General features: G+C 44.3%; 1 protein-coding gene across 2 annotated transcripts in view; it reads right to left on the bottom strand.

Moving 5' to 3' along the window:
* LOC117047999 (sterol O-acyltransferase 1-like) overlaps positions 1–20,612 on the bottom strand; it is a 62,583-nt gene that overhangs the window by 13,674 nt on the left and 28,297 nt on the right. Inside the window, exons 13-16 of one of the 2 annotated variants that reach the window (XM_033151299.1) lie at positions 19,726–19,824; positions 17,739–17,874; positions 16,995–17,140; positions 15,666–16,050 (exon numbers count right to left, since the gene is read on the bottom strand). In XM_033151299.1, the coding sequence (XP_033007190.1) occupies positions 15,994–16,050; positions 16,995–17,140; positions 17,739–17,874; positions 19,726–19,824 (438 nt within the window). In that variant the 3' untranslated portion in view covers positions 15,666–15,993. Of the gene's footprint in view, positions 1–138; positions 225–1,381; positions 1,441–15,665; positions 16,051–16,994; positions 17,141–17,738; positions 17,875–19,725; positions 19,825–20,612 lie in introns of those variants that run through there. The other variant, XM_033151298.1, reaches the window with a different exon arrangement.

Here is a 20,612-nt window from a genome sequence, read left to right as displayed (position 1 = left end):
AGCCTACACAGTATAAAAATGAATGGGATCTACTGGAAGGGAGAAGCGAGATGTGCAGATAAGCCACCCAATGGATCAAGGCAACTTTAACTTCAGCAAGGGCACCAGTGAAATTTACCATCTAATTAACATACTCACTCCAAGGCAGACTTTCTAGCAACAAAAACTTTTCCGTGTCCTGTAAAGTGGCTTTCGATCCGCTGCATGAAAGCTGGCTTCATTTGCTGGTAAAATTTGGAGGGAGGAAGGAATGGAAAAGAGAACACCTTAAGATATGATTGTTAAGTATTGCCTGGAATTTGCCTGATAAAATGGCATGTTACTCTTTACCTTCAAATGCAAGGCTGACTTTCTAACACCATGCTAACAACAAATCATGAACGTGTCTCATTTCCTGACAACTGACTACATATTCTTGGACCCCAGTCAAAGTGATGGCCAGTGTGGCCTTTGGTCAGCACTCATGGGACTTCCTAGCAACATCTGGTTCCCGATTCCTGGTTTAAACCACCTATCAACAGCTCCCCAAGAATGAGGAAGCTAAGTAGCCAACTGCAGAGCCTTTCTAAGAAAATAATTGTTAGCCTAGCTGCCTCCCATCTTGGTTACAAATATATTCACTCGACATATCTGACAGAAATATGAGCAGAAAACTGATTTGTTCTGCAGGGGCTTTTTGTTTCGTTTTTTATTTTATAGTCAAATACCAACCCCATGCAAAACACACCCTTTTAGTCTATTAAATTTAAGGAAACCTGAGAAGTCCAGGAGTATTTGAGGAATGGGAAAGTGATAGTTTAAGTTTCAATCTGGCCAGGAGGTGCAGATCAGGTTGTTATTGTTGGCATCCATCCATCTGTCTCATGAGACAATGGAGTGTGCCTCCGGGGATCAAACCCAATCAGGTTATTCATACTGGAATTCACACAGAATGAATTCCTTAAGCATCCCACTTGCTAACAGGCTAGAGGAGGAAAGCAGCCTAGCCGCCTCCTGTGCCCTACAACAGCAGCTGCAGGTTTCCAAGGCATCGGAGAAAAGCATGAACATTTGAAGGGTTGGGGGGTAATAAAGGTACAAAGGACTGTAATGGTTCTAATAAAACAAAATAAAAAGTCAGAAGCCCAAGATCTGATATCCTCAGGAACCATGATTAGATAGTTCTCCAATTTAAAAGAGCTCACAGGAAAGTGAGCATTGTTTATGATTTTTGCATTTGAGGAAATCTTTCAGCAGTCCCAGACCCAATGACTCCCAATTACAGGATTTAGGATTTCTAACAGGCCGACACAATGCTTAGTTCCATCACAGATGGGAGTTTACTGCTGTCTAGGGATTCCTCCTTGTCAACTCATATTAACTACAATTCAGATAGGTTTACCTCAGCCTCCACCAAAAGTTGCATCTTCCGAGTGTCTAAATGGTCAACGTCAACACGACCTAAGAGGAAAAACCAAATTGTTACCGTACTGTAAACAATGAGGAAAATAAATACTGGGTATACGTTGTCCACAAGTATGAAAGACAACACAGGAAAAGTATGCAAACTGGAAATTTAAAGCATTTTAATATCAGTGCTGCAAATAAGTCCACAAAAGTTACTAGCCCTCAAAACTTTCACTTATTCACCTGCCCAGATATACCTGTATTAGCCATTCGCTACTGACCAAAAGCAAACCTATTCCAATTTCCAAGGCTTACCTTCCTGGAGTGCATTAAAACCGTAGTTAATTGGGGCAGATCATTTAAACTTATCTACCCAAATACTAAAAAATGAGGTGCTAGGGAGAAGGATTCTAGCCTGGCCACCTGCCGGGCATCTGTATGATTCAAGCGTCCATGCACCGCTTGCCCCCTGCACCCTCAAGTGGTACAGCCCAGGCACAAGTTCACTAGCCAAGTGAGAGCAAGATGGCAGAGACGGTGCACACAAGACATTCAACTTGACAAAACGGGTGTACAATGCATAGAAATAAGGTTTTCTGAAAACAGAAACAAATTTGTTTCTGCAGAATTGCAGAGATGGTTCTTCTTGAAATTCCGGTCATTAAACAAGCATTCAGCAATTGTATTTGGGCACATCTTGAAACAAAATTCCAGCCAAACTAGTGAAGGGAACTTTCATATTAATTAATGAAAAATAAATGGATGAAATCCCCTTTAGCTTGGTTTTGCTGAGCTCAAAGTAAGTGTGTAGGAAAGTGCCAGGAATGCCTTAGGTTCTGCTTAAACCACCAACTTGATAAGTGAAGAACTTGCTATGTGAGCTATTGAGCTTGCTATATTAGGCAAATGTAGAAACTAAGATGAATGTTATCAGCACTTGGGCAATGCTTGCTCAAGCAATGTATGACAAAACAAGAAGTATCAAAGTGCAGTTGCCTTCACGTTAATCCTGCAAGAACATGCTTAAGAATCCATTGTTGATCACAACGTGCATGCCCCAGGACTTGGCTTTTCCCTTTGCAAAAAAAGCTGCAAAACTTTTAGCTGATCCTCAAAAAAACAGGGCTTTTAGAGGAGGACGACCAGAAAAATATATATTAAATATATATTATTAAAAGGGAAACAAACCAGAAGTGGGCGTTGGGAAAGCCGAGGAGGGGAGGTATGAGGTGATGTGATATAAATGCTATGGATATGAAATGTATGTAATAATAGAAAAAGAAAATTGAATAATTTTTTTAATAAGAATAAGAAGAAATCTCACCATTGCTTGACTGTGGGAAAGACCGGTCTGCTTCAAGCCCCTTTGACAAGTCTTCTTTCTCTTCTGCAGTCTCATAAGTTGATCGGCGATTCCTTACGGAGATATTTTCTTCACCCACCATGGTGTCAGGCTAACGCACTGTAAAGGAGAAAACTTACTCTTATGAAGTACCTCAGCAGCTTTTGATGACCATGCACTTATCGTTCTTTATTATATGATGTATAATTATAATTATAATCATTCTAAGAACCTCGGTGCTCTCTCATTCTTTCTTTTACAAAACAAGTCCCTAGGCTTCCTGGCTGCCAGAGAACATTTATAAATACACCACTTCAGACTGATAAAAGTTGTGGAAGTAGAGGATGGGGTTTGTTTAAAACCACAAACTGTTCCCTTCACTCTCTGAACCAGCCTCTCTCCATCTTCGTTAGGACCCCAGGTGTTCTTGGACTACAATTCCCATCATCTTTGACTACTGGTCTTCCTAGCTAGTTAATGATGGGACTTGTAGCCTAACAACATCTCAGGATGTATCTTTCAAAAGACTTGTTCTGGTTGAGTATTTATGGAGGTAAAAGTTGCAGGCAATGTTCTCTGACCAGATCTTTGTTCCTTTAATGCCACCAAAGGAAATCTTCCATAAAGGTAAGATTTCACCACTTGCAGCCCTTGCGTTTAAGGTGATATGTCAGTTTAGAGGGATAAATCACACACACAGCACTTTTTTGTCGCCAGCTCTGATTATCCTTGCTTACACAGCCCTTTGCCCAAGCTGTAATTAAACCAGAAATCGTCCAAATAACCATAGTTTTCTATTTCATCCAAGTTAGAAAACGATGGTTCCCAGTTTGGAACCCGGTGGGCTCAGCCTTTACGCACGGAAAGGAGAGGAGGAGGAGGAGAAGGAAGAGGAAGGGACCAACAGGCTCCCTTCGCTCCTTCTCCTCTCCCCGCATGCCATCGCTCCCTCTCGACGGCGACCGGGGAGATTCAGGAGGGGTACCTGAGCCCCCTCTCCTAGCCCTTCACCGCCCCTCGCCCTTCGCCCCAGTCCGAGACCCATCACCACCGTCCCCGGAGCGCCTACCTGCGTCTCCGTGTCTCTCTCCCCCTTGCGTCTTTTGCAGCTCTGCATGTGGAGGGGAGCGCTATATGGCGTGGGTGCTCCTCTGCCGTCGTCAGGGCAGGTAGGAGAAAGAGGAGACGAAGCCGGAGGAGGAGGTGGGAACAGGATACGTCGCTGGCCCCTTTGGAAACAGAACGGTGGACTAAATCACGCAGGGGGAACCTTTGGTCCTCCAGATGTTGCCAAAGGACAACTCCCATCATACTTGGCATTGGCTTTGTCTTTACTCTTCTGCAGTCTCCATGCTTGACCTACCATGAAATGGGCCCAAAGTTCTGCTCACATCACTTTTTGGCAGGGTGGATTTCATTTAAATCACGATTTAAATCACTAGTCAGTAAGGCTTGATTTAAATCACAGTTTTCTACATAAAGACTAATTCTTGCTGGTATAACTTTAATATGCAAGTAGATGAAGATTTTTAGAATAACAACTTTTCATAATAGTTTTTTTTATCCCCAGTTTAATAGGTTAATCATTCATATTTGGACAACTTTTCTGTTGTACTTAGGAAGGAGAAAAATAATCATTACCTTAATAATAACAATTTAAATAGATTTATTAGATCCATTCCACTCCAAACAATCAGAAAAATTGTTTCTATTCTATTCACTGAACTTCTTGAAACTTAACACTGAAGGGGTTGATTCTGTATTCATAGGTTTGTAGAACAATAGGATTAAGGTCTTTTTCTCAACTCTGTTCATGTTATATAACATTTTGCTGTGAAGAAGAGGCATGTGATCTCTGCTGAGTCAAATTCAGTTTTGAGAACTGCAAAAGTAAACCAAGCATCTGTGATAATATCTTGTAGGCAGAGAAAGTGCCCAATAATCATACAAAAACCTCTGGAAGAGCATAAATGACATTGTGAATGGATTAATGGAATTTATTTACCAAAAAAAATTAAACATATACAGCCTTATTCTACATAATTATTAAAACTAATCTTTATTTCATGATTGAATAACCTTTGGATGGTAATATATTTTCACCAAAAAGCATTTTATTTTAAAAAATCCGATTTAAATAAAAAAAATCCGATTTAATTTTTTAAAAAATCCGATTATTATTTTTTAAAATCATTGATTTTTATCCACCCTGCTTTTGGGCCTTGTCTGCTGCTAGCATCACTAATTCATACCAGCAAGTAAAGTTGCATCAGTGCTAATCTTGCCCCATAAAAATAGCAACTATTCCTTTGTTTGCATGGAATCGGCACAACAGTCCACTTAGCCCTACACTGAACTTCCACCCAGTGGTGTTTTGGGGGCCTCCTCCTTTAGAATATTACTTCATTTACTTGAGGAAAGCCTGCTCTGCTGTGTTCAAGGGCCCTCCTACCCATTCCTGCTGAGGGGCACCTGGACTTCTGATCGAAAGCCCTTCCTTCCATGTGCAATTATCAATAGTTTGGGACCAGGAGTTCAGGAGATAACTTGGCATCCCATTTAATTTAGATTAGTCAATGAGCTTCAAACTCTGGTTTCTAATTATTGTTGCACTCAAAACTTGGATAGTTTATTTTATTTAAACCAAATTAACGGAAGAAGAGGAAATTTCTCCAGAAACTGAACTGGCCAGCGGCATGTGTGCTAGGAATGAGGTTCTCTAATGCATCTACACCAGCAACCCAGAGAGTACTATATGCTATATGTCATGTATCTATAATTTAAACATGTAACAGAAACTCTGTAATGCAAGACTACACAGTCCATTGCCTAACTTAGGTGAGGGCAAGAAGCACAGGACAGAATGTTCTGGTAGGTAAGTAATCTTCTTCCAGATCCATCGGAAATAAAGCACTAAACAAATTGCATAATCCATAATCTATTTTGTTCTAGGTCATTACCAAGAAGAAACACTTGACCTTTCCATCAATTTAGTGAGCACATGTTGAACAAAATTCCAGCCAAACTAGTGAAGGGAACATTCATATTAATAAAAGAAAAATGAAAAATCCTTTTTATGGATGAAATCCCCTTTAGCTTGGTTTTGCTGAGCTCTAAGTAAGCATGTAGGAAAGTGGCAGGAATGCCTGAGGTTCTGCTTAAACCGCCAGCTTGCTAAGTGAAGAACTTGCTATGTGAACTATTGAGCTTGCTATATAAGGCAAGTGTAGAAACTAGGATGATAACTTGGGCAATGCTTGCTTAAGCAATGTATGACAAAACAAGGAGTATCAAAGTGCAGTTGCCTTCAAGTTAATCATGCAAGAGCATGCTGAAGAATCCATTGTTGATCACAACGTGCATGCCCCAGAACTTGGCATGATGTATGTTGCCATATGACATAAAGGTCACATATACTATAGAATGCTATGACTGGAGGTTTTTTATCTTCCCGTGTTCTGTGAAGCTATAACTGTTTCCTTTCACATGTATTGGTGTGGTCTGAGCTTCTTGCACCCCACCTAAGAGCTCAATCAACTGTTTTCTCCTCCAAGTGTGGGACCCCAGCCATCAAACACTAAATATCAAGTAAACAATAAAAATACACTAGATCATTAAACTCTGGCTGGATGTAGAAACATCAAATAAGTGTTTCAGTTTAAAGCATTGTAAATTTAAAACAGGTATAGGAAAAACAGGACTCCACGTCTCCAGCTGGTGACAAAATGTTATATTGCACATACAACGCATATAAATTGTTTTTCCTTTATCACTCTGAGTCCTCTGATAGCACGCACTTTTGAAAAATCAAAAACACAATGCCTGGAGCATACTGGTTGTGAAATCCTTGGTTAGTTATGGCATCACAAGATTCAATAAATACAGATCGCTTAAGATGAAAAGATGGGCTTGGTTACTGCTCATTACACTTAATGCTCATGACCTGTCATTACTATGATATCAGGTGATGCTTTGCTTTCAAAAAGTGATTTCGGAACCACAAACCACAGGGATGAGCTTTGCAATCTGAAGGTTCATACAGGTTCAAACTGGGCTGTTTGAAAGCTCTCTCGTTCCGTTTGAAAACTTCTGGATTTTGGAGGTTCAAAGGGTAGCACTGAGTTGTTTGAATGCCCTTCCTTTGGGCAAGATTGCAATGCCAACCATCTCCTAAATCAGGAAGAGGTTTGCATTGGAATCCCTTGCTAAAACAAAGCAGGGAGCTTTCATGCAAAGCCCTTCCTGAATCATGAAATGGCCTTGCAAGCCACATTGGACCCCTAATGGGCAAAGATTGTTCCACAGGCTGGAGGTTCACCATCCCCACATACCCTGTAAGGGAAAAAGTGTTTTTCCCCTCCCTCCTAAAATTAAAAACTTTAGTTGCTAAAAAGCATTTGAATTATACTTTTCCTTATACAGAGTGATAGGTAAAATAGCACCAAGTTTAGCACTTGTTTTTTGTGTGCAGATTTATATAAGAGTGTAAAGCTCAATTTTAGTTTTCTTTGCTGTCCTTTCCTCCTCTTCCTCTGCCTCTGGGTATTGGGGGCTGTCTTTCACAAGAGTCCGAAATCCAGCTGCCTCAGCAATTAGCACCAAGTCCTCCAAAAAACGTATGATTGGCACTGTCAAACACATCATGGAACATCATTTATTCCTGCATCACATACAATGCCAAAGGTAGGTCTTAATTATTGAAACAATTATTAACTAATTGTTGCAACAAGCTCTGCAGACATGTGCAAACAGGATGGGTAGCCACTGTTAAGACACTTGTAACAGGGAAGAATTGCCAGAAATGTGCCCAAGTGATGCCCTCCTCTTCAGCAGGTCCTGATGGGCATAGTTCCAAGAGGCAGGAGGAAAGAGGCTCCTTATTTATGTTCCACTGTGCATACAAGACACTCCAAGCACCATACGCCTATGAAAGGTCATTTCTACATATCCCTCTTTATCTCCAAGCTCAAGAGGGCTGCAGCAGGGACACTCACCTGGAACAACGATGCAAGAGCAATTTCTCCTTGCTGTAGGCATGGAATACATTGATGCATCTTATGTCTTTTAGTGTCATCACCTACTTTTGAGAGACATCAAGAGGTGACTTCACCTCCAGGTAGTAAAGATGGGACCTCTGCATTCTATTCTAGCACTTTCCCACTTTGCTTTGGGTCGATGGTGTGGCGGAATAATGCCTGCTGATGATTCAGGTCCATCATGGGTTAACCTATCACTCCCATGTTAGGTAGGTGTTCCCTGGGAGGCGGAGCTAGTTGGCGTTCTAAAAGGAGGGGGAACAACCGTTGAAAGTCAGTTGGGGGTTTGGCAGTTGGGGGTGGAGGGTTAGAGAGAGAGAAAAGGAGAGGTTAGCCTTTGGGGAATGGGAGGAAAGGTCATTACCATTGCTAAAGGGATGCAGGAAATATTATAACAAAGCTGAATTACACGAGAAGAAGATTTGTACCAGTAATAACCCGAGACATCCATGTTTTCAAGTTACCTAATAAAGTTAAATGTGCTTAAACGTTCGTTGACTCTAGCAGTGTATCCGTACCTTAAGAGATGTGACTAAGAGGAGAGAACAAAGCTTTCCTGTGGAAGAGGAAACTGTTTGCTTCTTCTCCTGTCATACAGAGGGCTGGACAGTGAAGCCAAGTGTGCCACTTATTTGCCTAAAGGGAAGGCAAACTGCAGTAGTTGGGAACCCTGGTAGGGAGATCCCATAGGTGGCAAGAGGTTTTCAAACGTAGAGCCCTGAAACAACTCCCGTATGAACACTGAAGGATTCATCCTCATTGTCAGTGAAACCTAGGGAGTGTCTCTGTTGTGGAAGTATTGAAGGGGGGGGGAATAGGATCCCTCACACTCTGCATTCTATTCTAGCACTTTCCCACTTTGCTTTGGGTCGATGGCATTCACACTAATGGTTACTGAATCTATTTCTATAGAAAACAGTTTTCTGGTTGTTAAATTGTTAGACTTTAACCCACCCCACCTGACCCCACCTGACCTTCTCTTCTTTGGCAATCACTCATAGATGAGTAAGATTGTCTTCCATGGACATCGTCTTAAGAGTCAAAAGTAAGATTCCGTTCTGGTTGCTGTTGCCAATTCCTTCTTTCCCAATAGCTCCAGGCCACAGATCAAAATCTCACCCAACTCTTGCATTAAAATAACCCAGGAAGGCGATTTTATCCTTCTGAGGCGTGTCTGATAAGATGGTATCCAGTTGAGAGTTAAAAAAATATATTTAATGTCTTCATCAGCATCCAGTTTGGTGCATAAGTGCTTAGAATAGAAGCCTGTTGGTTTTTGGCGAGTTTTATTCAAAGGAAAGTCGCTCGTTAATGCCAGTAGGAACTTCTGACAAAAGCTTCATAAGATCGTTTTTGATAGCAAAGCCTACTCCAGGTATTCAACGTTCTTGCTCAGGTATCATAGCATTTATACATTTTCCATTTTTCATTTCACTCATTCAGAATATCACAATTTTTAAATAAATATAAAAGGGTAGTGACAATTATTGTTACAATTCTTCTTACAACCCTGCTAGTGTTGTTAATTTCTTACAATGGTCCTTCAAGTATTGTAAAAATTTACTCCAGTCTTTTTGGAAAGCTTGATCACGTTGGTTTCGGATTTTTCCTGTCAGCTTTGCCAATTCCGCAAAGTCCATCATCTTCACCTGCCACTCTTCTTTCGTCTATGAGGGACGATATAAATTTTCTGAGCAAGGTGTCAAGCTGCTGCCAGTGACTTACGGCTGGTTGCCCAGGAATGTATAAAGACAAAGGAATGTTTCTTACCATCTGCTTTTTATTCAGTATTTACAGAGAGAGGCTATAGAACCCAGCCTCTTGGATAATGGCATTGTCCCGAGTGAATCTCCACCCCACCCTCCGTCTCTCCCACTTCCTCATTCGTCATTCTCATCGTCTCTCCTACAGGTGCTGCTAGTCTTTTTGCTCTTTGCTCTCCTATTTTTAAGGCTCACAAGGTTCTGGGAGATGGAAGGTCTGGAATGCTTTCTAATAACAACCTGTCAGCTGGGTGTTGTTCTGGCTCTCCCATGATTTCCCATCTGTCCCCCTCATCTGCCTCTGAACTGTGACCTCCCTCAAACCCCTGTTGTAAATCTATACTGTCTTGCTCTTCCTCCTCCCCGGAAGGGTCAAGCTAGGGAAGCGGTCTCCAACATTCCTTCTCTGAACAGTAGAAAATTATGCTGGGGAGATGAGAATAGATGTAAGAAATCATATCTGTGATTGAACTGTATGTTGTAAAGTCTCGTTGGGCAAGTGGACCTCATTCTGCACACACAAAGACTTGGTGGCCCGTAGAGCTACGAAGAGTACTAAGTAAGTAGTACTGGGTCAGTTGAACTGCTGTTCCAACTCAGTAGAAGGCAGTTTCACACCCAGCTTGAATTTGAGTAAACATGCTTAGCAATGAACGCCAGTATTCACATCTTGAGGCAAATATCTGGTAGCTGTTGAAACAAAACACGGATAATTGAGGTATAGATACGTATCCTAGTCAGGTCATACTAATTCTCTAGAATCCCCTCCCCTGGCTTCACAAATTTGGAGCACAGCTAAAAGAAAACTAGTCAGGGAACAAATACAGTGCCAAGGCCAAGTTATTAGCACAAGGCAAACATGCTCAGAACTGGCTGAGTAACACGTTGAACTGCACCACCAAGATACACGCACTGGACTGTAGTCAACAAAGTTTTATTCAGAGTAAACCCACTGAACATGGTGAACACTGGAAACAATTCATTATTTAACAACTGAGGAAGGATTCATATTTACTTCAGAACCTTTGTTCACTTGCAGATTCAAAATAAATCCACTGATAAATTCTTATAATTAATCAGATAAGATTTCTGCAGTTACTGATGAAATCTCACCATTGATTGATTGTGGGAAAGACCAGTCTGCTTCAAGCCTCTTTGACAAGTCTGTGGGACTGTGGGAAAGACCAATCTGCTTCAAGCCTCTTTGACAAGTCTTCTTTCTCTTCTGCAGTCTCATAAGTTGATCGGCGATTCCTTACGGAGATATTTTCTTCACCCACCATGGTGTCAGGCTAACGCACTGCAGAGGAGAAAACTTACTGAAGTTAGTTAATGATGGGACTTGTAGTCTAACAACATCTCAGGATGTATGGTTAAAAAGTTGCCTTAAACTTGTACTGTATCTTTCAAAAGACTTGTTTTGGTTGGTTATTAATGGAAGTTAAAGTTGCAGGAAACGTTCTCTGACCCGATCTTTGTTCCTTTAATAGAGCCAAAGGAGATCTTCCATAACGATAAGATTTCATCACTTGCCGTCCTTGCCTTTAAGGTGATATGTCAGTTTAGAGGGATAAATCACACATACACAGCACCTTTTGGCCGCCAGTTCTGATGATCCTTGCTTAATAAGCAAAGACATTAGCAAGCCTTTTGCCCAACTACACAGCCCTTTGCCCAAGCTGAAATCGTCCAAATAACCATAGTTTTCTATTTCATCCAAGTTAGAAAACGATGGTTCCCACTCCAGTTTGGAACCCGGTGGGCTCAGCCTTTACGCACAGAAAGGAGAGGAGGAGGAAGGGACCAACAGGCTCCCTTCGCTCCTTCTCCTCTCCCCGCACGCCATCGCTCCCTCTCGACGGTGACCGGGGAGATTCAGGAGGGGTACCTGAGCCCCCTCTCCCAGCCCTTCACCGCCCATTGCCCTTCGCCCCAGTCCGAGTCCCATCACCACCGTCCCCGGAGCGCCTACCTGCGTCTCAGTGTCTCTCTCTCCTCCTCGCGTCTTTAGCAGCTCCGCACGCGGAGGGGAGCGCTATATGGCTTGGGTCCTGCTCTGCCTTCGTCAGGGCAGGTAGGAGAAAGAGGAGACGAAGCCGGAGGAGGAGGTCGGAACAGGATACGTCGCTGCCCCCTTTGGAAACAGAATGATGGACTAAATCACGCAGGGGGAACTTTCGGTCCTACCGATCTTACCTACCAAAGGACAACACGTTCTGGAGCGTTCTGGAGGGAGCCAGGGAAGAGGCGGAGCCCCCTCCGGAGCCCCCTCCACTGTCCTTGGCGAAGGAGTCGCTGCTCGTCCCACCAAAGTGCGCAGTGACGGGCAGGACTTCGCTTTGCGCCGCATCCTCTCCCTTCGAGCGAGCCCGCTCGAAGTGCAACAATACGCATGCCTACTCAGAAGTAAGCGCCATTGATTTCAATGGGGCTTGCTCTCAAGTAAGTGTGTGCAAGATCGATTTAAACCTTTTAAAAAGTAAGGGGCTTTGCGGAGCTCTCCCTTTGAAGTCAGGTCCCCGTTTATAGTAAGCCCTTTCGTCCTATCAAAAAGCACTACTGAAACCAGCGCCAGCCCTTTGCTGCGATTATTATGTTTCGAGAGTTTCTGCTGGTCTGGAGTGAAAGCTCATGGAAAATACTACAAATCGCTATCGACCCGGCTCCAACGTGTTATGCAGGGAGGGTTGCGAGCTAGCAGTTCCCAGCTAGCTCGTGGCTGTGTTGGTGAGCTTTATTAACCTGCGTTGCTCCCTCTCTCCATGCGGTTCAAGCGTTTGGCACAAGGTTCTTGGCTGGGGGGCGGGGAGCTTTTGTAAAGTAGCCCCTTTACCGTTGACCCTTTCTTCTTCTCCCCCACCCACCCACCCTCTCTCATTTTCAAAGGCTACAACTTCATTGGAAGGAGGGGAATGGGAAGGAGGTACAATATTCTCTGTTTCCCTTCTGGACCGGGCTTTCAGCCCACGAAAGCTTCAGCGTGCCAGACTTTTCAAGGTGCCACAAGTCCCTTTGTTGCTGCTTCTGCTTGTTTTGTACCTTGACAGCACAGAGTCTTTGGTAGACCCACAGGTTGACAACCCCACCCCACCCCATAAGAAGCTTTCCACATTGCTCTGCAATTGCATGATAGGTTGGTAGCAAGGAGTACAACAAGGCTGTATATTGTCTCCCTGCTTATTTAACTTATATGCAGAATTCATCATGCGAAAGGCTGGGCTGGATGAATCCCAAACCGGAATTAAGATTGCCGGAAGAAATATCAACAACCTCAGATATGCTGATGACACAAACTTGATGGCAGAAAGTGAGGAGGAATTAAAGAACCTTTTAATGAGGGTGAAAGAGGAGAGCGCAAAATATGGTATGAAGTTCAACATCAAAAAAATTAAGATCATAGCCACTGGTCCCATCACCTCCTGGCAAATAGAAGGGGAAGAAATGGAGGCAGTAAGAGATTTTACTTTCCTGGGTTCCATGATCACTGCAGATGGTGACAGCAATCACGAAATTAGAAGACGCCTGCTTCTTGGGAGAAAAGCAATGACAAACCTAGACGACATCTTAAAAAGCAGAGACATCACCTTGCCGACAAAGGTCCGCATAGTTAAAGCTATGGTTTTCCCAGTAGTAATGTATGGAAGTGAGAGCTGGACCATAAAGAAGGCTGATCGCTGAAGAGTTTATGCTTTTGAATTATGGTGCTGGAGGAGACTCTTGAGAGTCCCATGGACTGCAAGAAGAAGATGAAACCTATCCATTCTTAAGGAAATCAGCCCTGAGTGTTCACTGGAAGGACAGATCCTGAAGTTGAGGCTCCAATACTTTGGCCACCTCATGAGAAGAGAAGACCCTGATGTTGGGAAAGATGGAGGGCACAAGGAGAAAGGGGTGACAGAGGACGAGATGGTTGGACAGTGTTCTCGAAGCTACCAACATGAGTCTGACCAAATTGCGGGAGGCAGTGGAAGACAGGAGTGCCTGGCATGCTCTGGTCCTTGGGGTCATGAAGAGTCGGACACAACTAAACGACTAAACAACAATGACACACCCACCTTAGTCAAATAAACCTGGAACACACGGCTTAGCTAAATGGTGATACACTTGGGTCATGTCAAAGTACTGAATAAAATTAGCACACTTACCACGTAAGCTGTTTTCTGCAGTATAAATCAGAATTAAATTTCTTTTTATTTTTTGCTGTAGTTAGATGACAAGAGAAAAGCTGCCAGCACCTAGAATTTACTAGGACACCATATTTAGGATAATACAACGGACAGCAGCTGAAGGACACAAAAACTTCCATCTCTCCTATAGTATGTGCCTATGCTAGTATATAGCCTTCTCCCCACAACTCCTTTGCACTATTAGAACATGTCAGAAATGCACTTTAAGGCAGCTGAGAGAAAAGCTCCAGATTATAGACTACACAGAGAGTAGTCAGCAATATAGGGGTATTGTTTTTCACAATGACACAGTCCTTTCTTCTGTAGCTCTAAGCACAGCACCCACAGAAGGCTATCTCACAGAGTAAACCAGCGTGTAAAGTGGAGCAGTATGATCATTTCAAGTCAACACACTCTCTAGATTCTTCAGCACAAACTGCATTCGCCCTCCAAATCGCTACAGTAATCATCAGTGAGGAATGCAAAAACTTTAAAACTGGACATGTAGCAAAGGGCAGCATGTCACTGCTTATAGAAATTTAATCCACATAGCACTTTGGGGGTCCCCCTGATGAAAACTGGGAGCCTATTGTTAAAGCTCCTCAGCCCTATGCCACAATTCCAATCCACATTGGGGCTCCACACATGCTATTTATTTTCAAAAGAACTACCGGTAATTGTATAAACAGCTTCAGGTCCGCTTGGGTCCTTAGCTAGAGAGTAGGAACTCCTGAAGACACTGGTTCTGGTTAAAATGGGAATGATGCAGCCCTTAGTAGCAGACAGCACCCACTTTTGGTATAGAAAACTGTCCCATGTGTGCACCGAGGCTTCCGGACCATGGGCTACTGTGGCATTGCGTTGCTGCCCACAAGAAAGCAGCAAGTAGCCATCCGTGGCAGAGACAGTGCAAGTTACTCACAGTGCAACATGTTTGCAATTTAAGTTGCATCCTTAATTGTGGTACCTAATTAATTTAATGCTGCCTGTTTTACTGGATCAGAAGCCAAAGGGCAAAGTAAGCCTGGTAACAACCTTTACTGCTCATATTATTAAGAGGCCAAGTATCCAAAGGAAGATCCTACACCAAAATGGTACACTTCACCCAGTGAAAATTTATTCAAAAGGGAGAGAGGAGGAAATAAAGCTTGAAAACAAGGCAAAAAGTTACAATGTACCTTTCGTGAGTCTCTCTCCCACTCTCCTTACCTTTTCCACACCCCAATGCAAATAGCCCTGCATCTCCCTGAAAGCCTCTGCCTATACTTGGGAGTGAGGAGGAAAGGATTTTGGCTGGTGACAGTAAATAAAAAGCAAAGTCAGTGTTTGTGGACCACTGGCTCCATCACATATTGTGCTGTAGCAACAAGCAAAAGCATGGGTAGGCAAGCTAAGGCCTGGGGGCCAGATCCGGTCCAATAGCCTTCTAAATCCAGCTCGCAGGCTGTCCGGGAATCAGCGTAGATACATGAGTAGAATGTGTGCTTTCATTTAAAATGCATCTCTGAGTTATTTGCGGGGCATGGGAATTCATTCATTATTCCCCCCCAAAAAATATAGTCTGGGCCCCCACAAGGTCTGAGGGACAGTGGACCGGCCCCCTGCTGAAAAAGTTTACTGACCCCTGAGCAAAAGAATGCATACAAATACTGAGCAAGTGTCCCGTTTCAAAAGGCAATTCGGAAGGACGGTTACGGTCAAACAGGCAAGCCTAACCCCAATCCCAATACAGTGGTACCTTAGTTTACGAACTTAATCCATTCCGGAAGTCCGTTCTTAAACCAAAGCCTTCTTAAACCAAGGAGTGCTTTCCCATAGCAGCGGGGGACTCGATTTACAAATGTAACACTCTCAATAGAAAGCGAAACATGTTCTTATTTCAAGGCAAAGTTCACAAACCAAAACACCTACTTCCGGGTTTGCAGCGTTCTTAATCCAAGTTCTTAAACTAAGCTGTTCTTAAACCAAGGTACAACTGTACTTTCAGACAGTTTCAGACAGTTAGTAACCCATAAAGTACTGCTTGCAATAGGCAAAAAACTTCACCGGAAATTCCTTCACCAACCTTTCAGTAGGTTTCATGACTAGCATGGAAATGGCTCAGGTTAGAGATGCCAAAGGAAAGAGAACCATCTGCCAAGCCACCTGCAGTCCTAGCTGCCTTGAGTGACAAAATCCCATCATTTGCCATAACTAAAGACAGTTTCCCTTTAAAAAGACTGCAGTCATTTTAACACCCTAGCCCAACTTGTTGTCATTGTTTAAAAGACAAGCATCTTCTGGCCTTGATGCGGGGGGTGTCAGACCTTAAGATGGCAAGTCCAGGAACGCGGTTTCACATAGTCAAGAAAAGTGGGCTATAAAACATAAGAGGAACAGTAACGTTAGGCAGGAAATGCTGGGCAATTTCACTTCTGTAGAGTTATCTGTTAGCCATGTGATCAAATGCCAGTGATGAAACCAAAGTGTTTTACAGAGGACCTAAGGACTTGCCGTCTCTCAAGCCTGGGCGGCCATCCAACTTGCAGTAGCCAATTTAGGCAAATAGAAGTGGGGTGGGGGCGGGAAAAGGCTTGCCTTTCCCTATAAGACCCCCCAGATTGGCTTATCTTTGGGGCAGCTTCACCCAGACGCTTTATCTCTCAGAATGGCAGGTTTTCCAGGTCAAGCAGAACTGCTAAGGTGTCTGCAATCCTGAAACAACAATCCTACTTGGCTCCAGCTACTATGAGGCCTCAACTGTCCAAGAAGCAGCCCCAGGGGCTTATGCATGTGCATGTGGGCTGATTTGGAACTACATATTAAATGAGGAAAGGCAGTGGGCACTGCATCTTAAATGGGGCAAAGATGTAGTGAATTCTCTCTGTTTGAACCCAGGAGATCCAAAGCTGGCAGTTGAATCACAGAACACAGCAAGTAGACCAAAGGAACCACTATGCTCCGCTAAGGCCTTTCACTCTTTTCCATTACCTTCCTCTCCCTCCTTCTTTACTGCCCCCTTCCATCCTGTAAGAACCCTTGGCTTTCATCTCTCCAGAAGGACAGAAACTAGCTCAGAGCTTTACAGTATTCATATAAAAAGACATGGAGGAAGTTTCAAAGGTCTTGTGCTGACCCTGCTGCTTGTTATTCCTGTTAGAATTCCATATTCTACGGTATCTATTCTGGGCAGAATGCAACCTTCTAAAAATCTGGAAGGAGTTTTCGAATTTCACATTCACATCTTAGGCCTTGAATGAATAGTCCAGAATAGCAGCTCAGCTCTGTTCCTATTACTTCCATTGACAAGCGGAATACTCACATTTTTCAAAGGGCAGTGCTTATGGGCATACCATTCCCAAATGTGAAGGCAAAATATGATACCCTGGCCAAGGAGGAGCGTAATCCACAGGATCACATTCCAAATGGGACCTTTCCGACGGTCATGGAGAATGAAGTTGAAAACCACTGACGGAAGAAAATTAAAATGCACTCAAAATGCATGTTATTGATCATCTCGTGAGACTTTGAGAAAGTCACAAATTACAGTTTGGAGCATTAGCAGTACTTAGTCCTCAGCCAAGCCAAGGAAGCCCTCCCTCCTACTATGGCCATGATCCGTCTCAGAAAATTGATATTTAATTGGGGTCAGAAGAGGCTTCTGGGTTTGAGGGTGCAAATACTAGGGCAGGCTGGAACACAAACCTCCTGCATCTTAGAACATTAAGTACCGATGGCAGCTAAAAGCCAAAACTCAGTATTTTCAGAAACTGCTGCTGCTAGAAGGTATACAGTGGTACCTCGGTTTACGTTACCTTTGGGTAACGTAATTTTGGGTTGTGGATGCGGCAAACCCGGAAGTGTATATTTCCGGGTTTCGACATGTGCACATGTGCAAAAGCGCACTTCCCACATGCACAGAAGTGCTCTATCACGCTGTGCGCGTGCGTAAAAGCACTCTATTGCGCCATGCTCAGAAGCAGTGCCTCTGGATACAGACTTTTCAGAGTAAATACAGATCCCTGGGAGGTTTGTATCCGGAGGGTCCACTGTATTTGGTACTTACTTCCAAAACACATGAAGAAGCAGAACACGACCGGATAGAAGTAACCAAAGCAAACGGCCAAGACGTATTCGTGCACAATAGCAGAAAGAGTGAAGACAGACAGCATAGCAATTGCTTTGATTTTTTTCCCAAATAACTGGTGGTGAGAGAGAGACAGACAGACAGACAGACAGACAGATACACAAACGAACGAACAAGGGGAAGGGTGACTCTCTGATAGGTGAATGTATAAGAGGATATCCAATTTCCAAAAACAGTGGTGAACAGCTTGCAATAACCCTTAAATTGCTCATTCATATTTATTGCACAGGGAGGGTTAGCTCCAATGGTGGCCTTGCTCTATCAAAAGGATTTCTACTTGCACAAGGCAAGGCACTTCATTTTTGCTGATTCCTCTTACTCAATGCAGCCCCACAAACATTTAACATGAGAGCTGGAACCAGCGACGCCGCAAGAGGGGGCAGTGGGGGCGGGCCGTCCGGGTTCCATGGGAGGGAGGGTGACACCTGGGCCGGCCCTGCCCTGCCCCGCCGGCGGGCCCCAAGCAAGCCGTGGAGCGAGGCAGCCTCGCCCCGCAGCCTGCTTGCAAACCTACTCAGCAGCCTGCAAGCAAGCCGTGGAGTGAGGCCGCTCCGCTCTGCGGCACGTGCGGGGCCCGCCCGCCGGCGCCACTATGGGGCTGCCCCACCCCTGCTGCTGGAGCTGCTGCGGAAGCAGCAGTGCTGGCCCAGACAGAGTGCGCATGCGAAATGTCACACGTGCACACTCCATCTGGGCCGGTGCTGCCGCTTCTGCAGTGACGTTGCAAGCCTGCCGAGTGAAAAGGCGGCTTGTGGGGCTGCTGCACGCTATCGGCAGCTCCCCACAAGCCGCCTTTTCACTCGGCGGGCTTGCAACATCGCTCCGGAAGCGGCAGCGCCGGCCCAGATGGAGTGCGCATGTGTGACATTTCGCGTGTGCGCACTCCATCACGACGCAATGCTACGACGCCCAGCCCCCAGGGGGTGCCTCCGTTTGCCATCCCAGGTGGCAAGGAGGCTTCCTCCGTGTCGGCTGGAACAGTGTGGGATATGGCATGGAGGGGTGCAATTGGTGGTAGACTGGTAAAAAGAAAATGACTTCCCACAGTGGCGGAGGACGCCTCCGCGGCACCCAGGGTGCCAGATCTGAAGGCACCCCCCAGGGGCGGGGGCGTGCATCATGACGCATGGCGCACAGGCGATACAAACGGAAAGCAGCTGCTTGTTTGCTATGCTGGCGGCTGCTTTCCTCCCCCCACATTTTTTAAAAGGGCTTTTTTTCGGCGCTGGGCTCTGCAGCCGAGTGCCGAAAAAAGCCCTTTAAAAAAGAAAAGGGGGAAAGAAAGCAGCCGCTTGTTCGCTCTCCTGGCGGCTGTTTTCCTTCCACCTTTTCTTTTTTTTAAGGGCTTTTTTCGGCGCTGGGCTGCAGAACCAAGCGCCGAAAAAAGCCCTATAAAATAAAGAAAAGGGGAAAGGAAAGCAGCCACCAGGAGAGAGAACAAGTGGCTGCTTTCCTTCCCCCTTTTCTTTTTTTTAAGTTGCCGCTCCACCGCACGGTCAGGAGGGCGGGCGCGAGTGGGCGCCACCTCTTCCATGCGGCGGCACGGCAAGTTTTAAGGCTGCAGCGCGCGAACAGCAGCACAGGCGCTGTGCTGCTGTTCACGGGCTGCAGCCTTAAAAGCTGCCACTGGCGCCGATCGCGGGGGCGGGGTGCCGCCCCAAGTGTCACCCCCCCCAGGTCGGTACTCGGGGCGGCCCACCCCCCTGCCCCGCCCCTGACTTCCCAAATACTGGATACAAACCAGAGTGCATAAGTACAAGCTTCTCTCTTTCCACCTTCTTCACCAGGAAAGAGGCTATTGTCAAATCTCTGCATGACTAGGTATTTTACATGTTGTGTAATTCACCTTTGCATTAAAACTTAAATAAAATCATTTTGTGGGGGAAATGTAAAGATGGTTGCTTACCCAAAGGAAATCTTTGTATGCATAGTAATACAGCCAGTCATGCACCACCACATTCCAGGTTCGGAAATACCTTGCATAAGATGTAGAATTCCACCAGTCCTGCAAGAGAGGGCCAGGGAAGTAAAAAGAGCAGAGTATTTGTAGCTACAATAGGTCTCCAAGGCTCAGATCCAAAATGATCAGAGCTAATTCAAATGTGACGTTTTCTCTACATGAGCAGTAATTCAGTGTAGAGGGGGAAACCTGCAAAGCACATTCAGAAAAGGGAAATATAGAAGGTACGGTAGCTGAAATTCAGAGGCCGTTTCCATCACTGTCCTCTAAACTGCTCAAACTAATCATTAATGGCCCCAAGTGGAAGCAGAGGCAGGATCAGAACACGCATTTGTATGATCCCTTGGAATTATTCATTTATTTAATAACATGTATATACTGCTTGACTACAAATAGAACCTCTGAGCATTATACATAAGGCATTAAAATTGCCAGTAAGTGTTTAAAACATTGGATAAAATCAGCAGATAAACTAAAAACATATTAAGATACATATCAATTTCTACATGTCTGGATAGGCAAAATGTTTTTAGCAGGTGCCAAAAGGAATACAGCAACACTTTATTTCTGACGTTTAAAGGCACCAGTATATGCCAACACCAACAGAAGATTGCAGGCGAGTTCTGCGAAATAATTTATAGAACGGACATACTTTTCTTCCAATACGCCATAGCCAAAACTATTTATGTTTGTTTAACAGTCACATCAAGGTTAAAATACTATCCAAAAAGCCCAGTAACACAACGCATAGCAACAAATGCTTGTGAATCAGGAATGTCAACAGAAAAAAAGGCATAGGCTCACAGGTTGTTGAGAAGAACAATGGTATCTGA

Source organism: Lacerta agilis, chromosome 6, assembly GCF_009819535.1.
Source record: "Lacerta agilis isolate rLacAgi1 chromosome 6, rLacAgi1.pri, whole genome shotgun sequence".
NCBI lineage: Eukaryota > Metazoa > Chordata > Lepidosauria > Squamata > Lacertidae > Lacerta > Lacerta agilis.
This window is presented reverse-complemented; position numbering and strand designations above follow the sequence as displayed.